Below are 12,063 nucleotides of genomic sequence, written 5' to 3' on the forward strand. Positions count from 1 at the left end.
GGGCCTTTGCTAAAAACTACACAGGCACATTGAGAGCAGCGTCTCGGATGCTTTTTATATGTTTTTTTTCATGGGGACCTGCTTTTTTGTCCCCATACCGCAACTGGTCCCCAGGACGTGACTGTGTTGACTCAACTCAACTGTATTTATAGAGCACTTTCAAACAGCCATCGCTGACTGGCACACCATTCTCCACTTACTCCAGGGATCTAGGGTGTACCCGGCAGCAAATGTCCCCGAGGGGCAAGCAGGCTCCCCACTGCCTGCTCTTCTCGTCGAGAAAATGTTGTCGATTGCATCGAGAGACCAGCCGACCAATTCCATGGTTTGTTTTTAGGATGAAAGTACGGCAGGAGGCTAGGAAAGCCAGACAAAGACAGCACATAGACTGAGTGGCGAGCAAGGGGAGGGTGAGGGGAGGACAGGAGCAGAGCAAAAAAGCATCCGCCTTCGTCGAGAGCCAATCAGAACCCCCACCCCCCCCACAAAAAAAAACGATGTGGACACATTGAACAGACACAAATGTCAGATCGTTTTTAAAGTGGTGGGAAAAACCTCCAGGTGAACGAGAGAGAGAGAGAGAGAGAGAGAGAGAGAGAGAGAGAGAGAAGCACATTTTCCCCACCACTTTAAAAACGATCTGACATTTGTGTCTGTTCAATGTGTCCACATAGTTACATCCATCAACGTCACAAACCACCTGAAACTTGACAAACTTCTTTTCACCTGCATTCATAGTTGTTGGGAGCAAAGTGGCCTTCTTTCCCCGAGTGTTCATTGAATTTTGGACGAGGAGGATGTCGGTTATCCAAATACAGGCTGGAGTCGATGAACAGTACCTTCGAAGGGTTTATTTGCAGAATATTCCGGGCACCCGCGGTTTACAGACAATGGCTGCGGTGGTCACGAGTGCAAAGAAGGAAGGGATTCGCAACATACAGTATTTATATCATCAAAAGGGCGGTACCGAAATTCAAGGTGTGACATCAGAACTTTAGTTTCCCCGAAACCGTTTTTTAGCTTGTATCAACTGCTGCATCCCGATGTCTGTGCGTCTCTTCAAGTGTTCCAATTTTAAGTGATGATTACTTCAAGGACGCCGAGTTATGCTGCGGGCATGGGAAAGTTATACAGCATGACTAAATGTGGGCAGAATACACACTTCATTTTCCAGTACAGGTGCTCTCGTACCTCACTGACATTCAGTTTCACAGTTGGGAAGTCCGTATGAACGGAACTCATGTACAACACTATGTGGCAGCGCTTCGCCCAAGTTTTCTTTATGTGCTTGGTCCGGGACGCCATATTTGTCGGCCCTGTCATGATCCAACACAAGATACGGGTCGTTTGCGATGAATTTGTTGGAGAGGTCAAGTTCACACCTGGAGGCAAAACAAACAATGTATCATGAATGTATAGGATAGAACAGGGGTGTCAAACTCATTTTGTCGGGGGCCACATTGTAGTTACGGTTTCCCATTGCAGGGCCATTATGACTGTGAATTTTGTGAAACCATATAAATGTTTAACCCCCTCCACATGTCACAAAAACAGCGAACAACAAACAGATGGAGAACTAGTTTTGACATCAGAAGTCAAGAATAATAGATTGTTCAACCATTGTAATTTTTACATTACTTGTGACAATTTGAAATTTTGGTTCAGTATTTAGCAAGCATCTTGGGAGCTGGCAAGCTTGAATTGCCTTCACGGGCCACAGAAAATGATTTGGCGGGCCAGATCTGGGCCCCTGGCCTTGACTTTGACACCTGTGGTACAGAAGAACCACATGATTATTTTATGTTAATTCGTTGTTATATTTTATATTCATGAAGACTGAACGTCATGCTCGCAAACATTTCCCACTCTGTGTGTCAATCACATTTATAATTAACGGTAAATGCCCTTTTTCTTTAAGCGCTTTGACGCCGACTCCTCGGATGACGCGGCATCAGAAGCAATTGAGGGGAGGGGCTTCAGTATCTTGCTCAAGGGCACTTGGTCACAATGCTGAGGATCAAACCCGCAAGCTTCCCGAGGGGAGACGACCACTCTCCCGTCTGAGCCATGTCTCCCCATGGCTTTTGATGTCATATATTCAGTACACAGTATTAGGTGTGGTATTTCTTTTATTTATTATTTTTGGGGGGAAAACCATAAAAAAAAACTTTGGGTCAACTGTTTCTTTTCAGTGCAGAAGTGACTCGGTTCGGCACATGCAATTATTTATCGTTCACAAACTGAAGCAGGGCAGCCCGGTGGACCATTGGTGAGCAGAGATCGTGGGTTCGATCCTGACTCCGGCCTTCCACATTCAAAAAACATGCATGGCAGGCTGATTGAACACTCTGAATTGTTCCCAGGTGTGAGTGTGAGCGCAGATGGTCATTCGTCTCTGTGTGCCCTGCAACCGGTTCAGTCAGGGTATCCCCCGCCGACTGCCCAAAGACAGCTGGGATAGGCTCCAGCACCCTCCGCGACCCGAGTGAGGATAAAGCCATTCGGAAGATGAATGAATGAATGAAAGGTTCGATCCTCAGATTTAATTTGAACGTAATTAACCTGTTAATTCTTTTTCAATCAACTTTATTTAAATATAAAGAAGAAAACAGGTAAATATTAAAATATAGAAATCGTATACAAAATCACAAAATGCACCAGGGATGTTAGTTCCAACAAGTATAAACATAAAATGAAATACAGAAGATGTAGTGTTAACACTCAATTTTAAAGTTTGTAAATTATATGTTTTCGTCGCCTTTTGTTTCGCACAGACAATGTCGATGTTTATAAAACAATAGGAGTTGGTTTCTCATGCATAAATTTGGATAAATTCATGTAGAATTTTGCAACAAAAAAAAGTGACGTTTTTGAAAGTAAAGTTCCGGAATTAAACGGACATCGTCCAGGAACCTTGAGTATGTTTCCATGTATATTCCAGTGCTTGCCGCAGTAGCAAGCCTGTCTGATTCTATAGTAAGGTTTAAGCTATCCACCCGCGTGGCGTACGTTGTAATTTAAAAGTTAGTTGATAATATTTCCGCGCCGTAAATTAGTTTGGTGGGTGTTCGTCAACGCCATTACATATATCAGCTACGATGTCTGATATCTTCCATCTTCCAAGACCTCGAATTAATTCATCGATGCTGTCGCGATATCTGAACAAACCCGTCTGTTTCGTCGGGCGTGTTGAGAAGGTAACTGTCGTGCCTAACTACGGTGATTCACAACATCCCATACGTGATATTCCTGACGTAAAGGTTCACGTTTTGTGCCTCGTTTGTTTTGCTAAGGTACACTCAACTGGAACAGCTTTCACTGTCACTGATGGAGCGGGACAATGGGTTCATGTTGAATTAAATTTCGCTGTGAGTTTATTTTTGTTCTCGTCCAATGTCCAAATTGCAGCACATCATCATTTTACGTATGTTTGTTGAAATGTCAAAGATGAATTGATTTACAGCGGTTACGACAGTGGACAGCTTATCATGTGAGCAGGTTACAGGGTGCATGAAAGGGTTAAACCAATCCAGTACCTGGCTGATGTGCAAACCTTTTGTATCCACCGTACATCATCACAGTTGGGTTTCCTGTAAAGTTATTGGTCCCTTTCCGCGAGCGAAAAAATGAATGGCCACATTAAAATAACTTGACAATGGAATGTGATAAAGTGTATATACAGCCAAATACAGAACAGTATTGACATTTTTAAAAATCTATTGTCAAAACTTCAACACTTAACGGTGGTTCTATGTGTGTTGTTCAGATTTGCAACTTATTAAGTTAAGGTGTTTTCTTTTTTTAAATCTTTGACAACAGACTTTTTTGTTTGTTTTTTTTATTCAACCAGGCAACACACGCCTGTCATTGGAAGTTAAATGAAAATGTCAACAGTCCACCATGAAAGCAGACTGAAAATCTTGAATCAAAATTAAAACATATTTTTCAAAACTGCTGAAGGTCTAAGAGGTCTGTACCTCGGCTGAACAAAGGTTGGAAAACACTGATCAAATCATTACTCTCTAAAATTATTACTCTCCAAAATACTCAACACTTAAGCAGAAAAATCCACCTGTGTTTAGCCGTCTCGGAGGGGGGGGGGGGCTGTTTTCCGACTTGGGTCATGAGACATGAATGGTCATTACCTGAGTCCTGTGGAACTATGATGTCATTTTCAGTCGACAGCAAGTGGCAAAATGAACGCCCCCTGCGATGGGTTAAAAAAAAAGTGGATTGAATGCTGCTTAATTCCTATTCCACAAACACGATATTAATCAGACTATCATGTTAAAACTAATATCGGCAACATATAATTGTGAGGACAATTTTGGACCTTAATTCGCCTTTAATAGGCATCAGTATTGTTTTGGAACACTGAATGTGTACATTACAATATCTTCATTTGTAATATGACAGAAGTCACATAGCCACTAACATGGCCGTCATTGCCCAGGTTTCAAGTTTGGTGCCAAGCAGATGAGTGCATGTGTGGATGAACACGCAAAGGACTCTGTGAGAATAAATTCTTTTTTTCTAATTTAACTAGATTATTATCACATGAAACATGTACTTTGGCCCCGAATTGCGACCCGTTGAAACCCTTTCATGCACCCTGTAACCTGATAACGTGATAAGCTGTCCACTGTCGTAACCACTGTCCCTGAAAGGGTTTACATTTGTGTTCATAAGTTGTTAAAAGCTTTTTTTTTTTGTTTTTCTTACGCAATTTGTATGTTACCATTGACTTTACATTGAGCCCTTTTTTTTCACCTTCATCTTTCAGCTTGATGAGGAGCTTTCTGGAGTTGTAGAAGTCATTGGAATGGTGTCGAACAAAAGAACTATCATGGCCACGACATTCCAATGGCTCACAGAAGACAATAACTTTAGTAGGTTATTTTGTACGAACATGTCAGATGAGCTTTGATTTGATTGTACTTGTAATGATATTCTGCACATGTTCCCCACAGACCTGGAACTCTACAATGAAGCTGTGAAGTTCATCCATGAGTTCCCCGAGCACTATCCTTTTGACATGGCTGCAGGAGGATCAGATTTCATATAAAAAAAAAACTTTTGCTAGTTTTGTTCTGAAAGTAAAAAAATAATCATTCATTTTGTTTCTCACTGAAACTATTTCACAATAAACCATCTGATATGCAATTTTACAAGTGCAAGTTTGTCCTTCATATGTAAACGAAATCACCAAACCTGCATTTACTGTGCCAACTTTCCAATTGAAGCTTCAGGGTAGAGTTAGCGCTGTTAAAAAAAAAAAACACTTTTTGTGAACAGCAGAACCTACGATGTCAGCCTATCATTAATCCCATTACTTGATTGACATACAGGGCAACCAGTCAGATGACAACTGAATCATCGCTCACGCGCAAACAACGGCACTAAGATAGGCAGCGAATTACCTCTGATTTTAAGGCAGGGGTGCCCAATACGTCAATCGCGATCGTCCGGGAGCCAGCGGACTCGTCCCAAATCGACCGCGAGGGTTGGGAGAAGGAAATGGTGTGTCTGTTTGTGTGTCTGTGTGTTTTGATTTCGCTCCGTGCGGTACGTTCCGGCTGTCGCTCATCTCGGCGTGCGTGCATCGGCGCACGTGTGCGTGCGTGCCTGTGTGTATATACTTGCACGTGCGCGATCGGGTCGATGGCGGGAGGTTCGTCGCTTCGAAAGTCGATCTTTGGTCAAATATGTAGCAAGCTGACCCAAGTCGTAACCGCTGCAGCTAGCATGCAGACAGTGCCTGTTTCGAGTGGCAACAACGGAATACAAGTCAGATTTGGAAAGGATTCTTCAAGAGAAGGAATGTCAGAAGTCCCTGCATGAAGGTGCGAAACAACATGCATAGTGTGGTGTATTAACCACGACTGTATCGTTATTTGTCTGTTGTTTGGATGCACAGACTTTCCGTCCCTTACATAGCCATCGACTGCGCATGCGTGAGAATGTTTCCGGAATGTTTTAGACATCTTCCCCATGTTACTGATGTTGAAACTCACGGTCAATAATATACAAGAAAAAAACGCGTGTCTGCCTCGTCGTTGAAGACACCACATCTGGAGACGAGTAAAAGTCGATCTTAAGGTAATAGGCAGTACTTTAACCATGGAGAACCCAAGACCCTTTTTTTTCTGTGAAAAATGATGAATTATACATTAAATGACTGCTATATGTTCACTGAACACCAAAATATATGTTTTTTTCCAATATTTAATGCTGTAATCCTAATTCAGGATTGGGGCCAAATCCGAACCTTTGGGATTTAAGGGCAGCATTTGAGTAGCAGAATTTATAGGGGCCAAATTTGACCCCGTGGGTTCTCCAGGGTTAAAGTGTAGTGAGGTAAGATGGCGTACTTTTCTCAAAGACCGGATGAGTTCAAACCCGAGAATGAATCGTGGTCTGCCTCTGTGGAGCGCATGGAGCTGTTTTTTGAGGCGCAGGATGTCCACGACGACAAGAAAGTTGCCGTTTTGCTGATCAGCGTATGGACTTCTCCGTAATTTAGTGCAACCTGCCACTCGTCCAGAGACAAGGCTTTTGAGGAAATGGTCTCGAGAAGTTGGTCATATTCAAAAGGCATGTCGGGCTCAGGCACCTGCATCTGACAATAACAACAAGAAAAGGGGAAAGATAAGCAATGAGAGAAAATTTCGGAAAATGACTAGCTATGTGCAAACTGATGAAAAGAAAGATGACGATGATGTTCCCATGTTCCACGTCCACGTGTCGAGTGCTAATGGGGGCCGGAGACCGTACAAGGCCGTTTTTGATGTAAATGGGAGAAAGGTTCCAATGGGAATTGACATGGGGGCAGGAGGCAGCATTATCTCTGAAAATGTGGATGAAGGGTCATTCTCTCTTGTGTTCCACTAGAGGGAAGTAGTGTAGGACTAAAGTGCTACTTGGGCGAGCCAATTCCTGTAAAGCAGTTCATGGCTCAAGTGAGGTATGAAAATCCGACTGCTGACTTCCCACTGATTGTAGTGGGAGTTGAGGGCCCGTCACTCTGCGGACGAGAGTGGCTTGATAAAATCAAATTAAACTGGGGATTGATCAAAACGGTCACGGAAAACAAAATGCAAGCATCTCCAAGGGCCGAGTGAATCCAAGAAGTACTCGCAAAACATGACGATGTTTTCAAAGATGAGTTCGGGACATTAAACACACACAATACTTCCGACTGGCTGAGCGATATGGCAAATTGCGAACACCCACGAAACAACATGAATTTTTGACCAAAGCTGATTGTAAAATGAGAAGTTGTCGTCGCAGATGCATAACTCCCCTTCCCGCAAACACACCGATGCCTTATGATCGGTCCGCACTGAAATCGGCGAGCTCGTGACAAGGTGGATTCTGGAGTTTGTGTGAATTCACAAATACCGCGAGAATCAACTTGCAGGCATGGTTTGCCAAATCAGAGGCTGTGAATCAGGAGTCAACCTCGGCTTGACCAAATGTTCCCTCTAAATTGTGCGCGTGAGCAATTTCGTGTTGCCGGCGCACACAACGCGCAGGCAAATCTGAAACCATGGTCCTCAGTCGGAAAAGGGTGGAGTGCCCACTCCGGATCGGGGAGGAGATCTTGCCCCAAGTGGAGGAGTTTAAGTATCTTGGGGTCTCGTTCACGAGTGAGGGCAGGAGGGAGCGAGAGATCGACAGGCGGATCGGTGCAGCGTCTGCCGTTATGCGGACCTTGTATCGGTCTGTTGTGGTAAAGAAGGAGCTGAGCCAAAGGGCGAAGCTCTCAATTTAACGTCAATCTACGTTCCAACCCTCATCTATGATCACGAACTATGGGTCGAAAGAACGATATCCCGGATACAAGCGGTCGAAATGAGTTTTCTCCGCAGGGTGTCTGGGCTCTCCCTTAGAGATAAGGTGAGAAGCTTGGTCATCCAAGAGGGGCTCGGAGTAGAGCCGCTTCTCCTCCACATCGAGAGGAGCCAGATGAGGTGGTTCAGGCATCTGATTAGGATGCCACCTGGTCCCACTGGTAGGAGACCTCGGGATCGACCCAGGACACGCTGGAGAGACTATGTCACCCAGCTGGCCTGGAAATGCCGCAGGATCCGCCAGGAAGAGCTAGAAGAAGTGGCTGGGGAGGGGGAAGTCTGGGTTTCCCTTCCCCGGATAAGCGGCGGTAAATGGATGGATTTACACCCCAGTTGAAGCTACAATCAGGACACAACATCATTCCCACTTGACCTGACAGTTTCAGTCGTGTTGCCACAGTGCACACTCAGTCGTTCTGCTTGAATTGTAATCATATGCTGTATTGACACACATGCACTCACACCCACCACTGACAAGACGGATGCTGCAGGCGACACTGAGACCGCTTTGTTCAGGAAGACCAAATATGGCCAAAGTTTACGAGCCCCTTAAATGAGCCTCTTTTGCACTTTTCAGATGTAAGAGGATTAGAAATGTTTGTGTTTCACAAAATGACATGTTTTTCATTTTTAATGAGCGGGCAGTGTGGGACCGTATTGATACAGGTTGTATTGAGACTTGACTATTTTCTTGAAATGACCTTTTCATTCATTCTTTCATCTTCCGAACCGCTTTATCCTCACGAGGGTCGCGGGGGGTGCTGGAGCCTATCCCGGCCGTCTTCGGGCAGTAGGCGGGGGACACCCCGAATTGGTTGCCAGCCAATCGCAGGGAACACACAGACGAACAACCATGCACGCCCACACTCACACCTCAGGACAATTTTGGGTGTTCAATCAGCCTGCCATGCATGTTGTTGAAATGTGGGAGGAAACCGAAGGACCCGGAGAAAACCCACGCAGGCCCGGGGAAAACATGCAAACTCCACACAGGGAGGCCGGAGCAGGAATTGAACCCGGTACATCCGCACTGTGAAGTCGACGTGCTAACCACTGGACTACCGGGCCGCCTTGAAATGACCTGTGTGCTCAAATAAAAGTAAGAATGAGGGCTGTTATTTATGTAACAAATCTCGATTCAGTGGTTTGAATTTTTTTTCAGTACAGGTGGTTTGTATTTTTTTGTTTTGTTTTATTTTGTAACCTATATACTTCACCTTCTCAGGTTTTGGTCAGGTGTGACACTGGTTTGGCTGTCGCATGCATGTCTGATTTAGCTCACCGTGGTCCAAGCAATGTTCAGATAGTTTGTGTGAATGCTATGACAAATGGGAAATGAGAGGGAATATTGTTCACGACCCTGCTGCATGCCCACACGATTGACTTCAACTTAAATACTGTGTAATAATAATAATAATAATAATAATAATAATAATAATACCTTTTATTTGAAAGCGCTTTTCATCACACTCAAAGACACTTTACAAGAGCTTAAAACACAGGATAAAAATGTGCACTTAAAACAAGCATACATAATTTACAAAAGCACATTTGGATGAACAAAAACTAAAATGGGTAAAAGAGATTAAAAGGTGTAAAAAGCATTGCGGAACAGATGAGTTTTAAGGGATGATTTGAAGGATTGGAGGTCAGTACAGTTGCGGATGTGTTGTGGTAGAGCGTTCCAGAGGCTGGGGGCGGCGACAGAGAAGGCTCGGTTTCAAGTATGCCCATTCTAAATGAAATTGTAAAATGCCAGCTGGAAGGTGTTTTCGTCGACATTTCTGTATTTAAAACATTTTTGTGACTGTTTTCATTTTGATCACTTTTACATGAGCTCATATTTGAGCTTTTGATCGCGAGCCCCAAGGCTCGAGAATATATATGACCAGCGTTCTCCACAGCACCCATCTCAACAAGCTGACATTCTACTTCTCAGAAAACACGACTGGAAGAGCGCCTTCGCCCAAAAAATTGGCCAAAGATTTCAAGTAAAGTGTAGACTTTGTAAATCCGTTCCAGGTGAGAGGTTAACATTTTGAGGTTCTTTACAGTGCAGAGGTTTGAGCCTCTGCACTGTTCAAGCCTCTGTCGGGGTTCAATCCGAGCTCCGGCCTTCCTATGTTCTCCCCGTGCCTGCGTGGGTTTTCTCCGGGTACTCCGGTTTCCACCCACATTGCAAAAACATGCACGGCAGGCTGATTGAACACCCGAAATTGTCCCGAGGTGTGAGTGTAAACGTGGCTGGCAAAACAGACAGTTCCGGGTTGAGTGAACGCTGGCGCGTTTTGGCTGCCGCTGCTCTCCCGCAAACTTTTGTGTTTTACGGTGTTTTTACAGTGTTTTTACGCTCGATATTTTTACTGTTTCGCACGGAATCACTATCATCATCTCATAGTCATTCCACTCCAGCCCCCATCCACGCCTGCTTCGCACTCTCAACCATCTTCGACTGTTTTCGTCCCGGCGTCTCAGCGTCCTACCTGCTCGGCTCTCGGACCAGGCCCCGTGCCATCTCTGCTCTGTTGTGCCCCGTGATGGGGGTCGGCAGGGCCTGCGTCTGGGTTCGACTGTTGTGGATCAACCTGTCGCTCCTCCATCGACCTGTCGAGGGTCTGCTCCAGTACTCGGTGGCTGAGCTCCTTAGGCTCCGCTTCCAATGGCTGGGCCCTCCTCCTGCTCTACACCTGCTCCCGGAAATCGTTCGCTTTCCTTCCCGGAAATACATTCACCGTGGGTCTCGTCGGGGCTTCTGCCTCAACCGATCAGTGGCGGTTCTGGGGGGGGGGCCAACAGGGGCCAGTGCCCCTGTAGCACCGATTCTGGCCCCCCTGTGGCCCCCCCTCCGAGCGCAGATTACGCAGTCGTGCCGAGTCGCCGATGCGAAAGGTGGAACCAAAGTGCGTGATTTAACAGTCTAGACGGACCCTTTAGTGCGCTGCGCCATTTAAAAATGAGCTGTAAAATGAGAAGCAGTCCGCAGAGAAGGAAATTACCACGACACGAGTGCTATTTGCGTGTGTGTGTGTGCATGTGTGTGTGTGTGTGTGTGTGCGCGCGCGCGTGTGTGTGAGTGTGAGTGTGTGCGCGCGTGTGTGTGTGTGTGTGTGTGTAACTTTTTTAGTCTCCCTTTTTATTTTAATTTTATTTAACAGGATCAATATATAAGACATTGCCTTTTAAAATTTGGATAATTATATGCATGAAAAACATCTAGCTTCAGTGTATTTGCAATTTGAATATTCTCAACTTGAATATTCTCAACAGACGTATTGTTACGCTTGCAGACATTTTAGCCCTCCTAATACTGTTCTTTTCTCATCACTGTAATGTTATGACTACAATTTCAAAGTCTGAAGAAATAAAAAGTCAAATAAGATTTCGAATCTGTCTTTTTAGCCCTGGGTTGAATGTGCCCCCCCATCAAAACCCCTGGCCCTAGCCCGGCCCCCTCAGTGAAATTGATCCAGAACCGCCCCTGCAACCGATCCAACAGCATCTCTGCTTAAATGAAACCTGGCAAACTCCCGGGGACTTCTCACAGCTGAACGATTCCACTCCCCCGGGATTTGTTTACATTTCCAAGCCCCGCGATTGTGGTCGCGGAGGAGGTCTCGCGATACTATACCGCGAGAAGTGGAAAGTACTTCCGGTTTCTCTCCCTCCACTTTCCTGCTTTGAATGCCTTGCCTGTCAAATATCCGGATCCATTCCCACGATTATTGCCACAGTGTACCGCTCCCCCAAACCCCACCGTGACTTCTTAAATGAACTGTCTGCTGTCCTCACCCTTCTCTCCTCTCTGTCACCAAATATAATCATCCTGGGAGATTTTAATATACATATGGACAACACTGCTCTTCCTCTCACCATTGACTTCACTTCTTAACTTAGCAGTTTTGGTTTTGATCAATTTGTAGATTTTCCCACACACATCAAAGGTCACACCCTGGATCTGATCTGCTGCTCTGGTCTTTCCCCCTCCAACTGTACTGCTGACGAACTTCCAATAACGGACCACTTCCTTATCTCATTCAACATTACGCTCCAGCTCTCAACTGCCAAATCTCCCCGGACCATCGTTTACCGTAATATTAAAGACATTAACATTGACTCTCTAACTGCACGGCTGCCCACCCTGACTCCGGACATTGATTCCACTCCTGATGATTTGGTTTTCCGATATAACTCTGGTCTCATCAGCATCCTC

The 12,063-nt window shown here is 45.1% G+C and overlaps 1 protein-coding gene across 1 annotated transcript; it reads left to right on the forward strand.

Moving 5' to 3' along the window:
• The first annotated feature begins 3,098 nt into the window (after positions 1 to 3,098).
• LOC147191248 (replication protein A 14 kDa subunit-like) lies at positions 3,099 to 5,065 on the forward strand. The gene is made up of 4 exons (XM_086137480.1): positions 3,099 to 3,197; positions 3,294 to 3,368; positions 4,784 to 4,889; positions 4,971 to 5,065. The coding sequence occupies exons 1-4, from the start codon at positions 3,099 to 3,101 to the stop codon at positions 5,063 to 5,065; spliced, it is 375 nt and encodes a 124-aa protein (XP_085993606.1).
• The last annotated feature ends 6,998 nt before the right edge of the window (positions 5,066 to 12,063 follow it).

This window comes from Hippocampus guttulatus, chromosome 18 (assembly GCF_054856545.1).
Source record: "Hippocampus guttulatus isolate MCC_2025c chromosome 18, RoL_Hgut_1.0, whole genome shotgun sequence".
Taxonomy (NCBI): domain Eukaryota; kingdom Metazoa; phylum Chordata; class Actinopteri; order Syngnathiformes; family Syngnathidae; genus Hippocampus; species Hippocampus guttulatus.

Bases quoted from the DNA above. Each gene is read 5' to 3' on its own strand.
- LOC147191248 (XM_086137480.1), top strand. From the start codon at position 3,099: ATGTCTGATATCTTCCATCTTCCAAGACCTCGAATTAATTCATCGATG. The intron at 3,198-3,293 runs GTAACTGTCGTG...TGTTTTGCTAAG, and splicing joins TCGTCGGGCGTGTTGAGAAG to GTACACTCAACTGGAACAGC. The intron at 4,890-4,970 runs GTAGGTTATTTT...TGTTCCCCACAG, and splicing joins CACAGAAGACAATAACTTTA to ACCTGGAACTCTACAATGAA.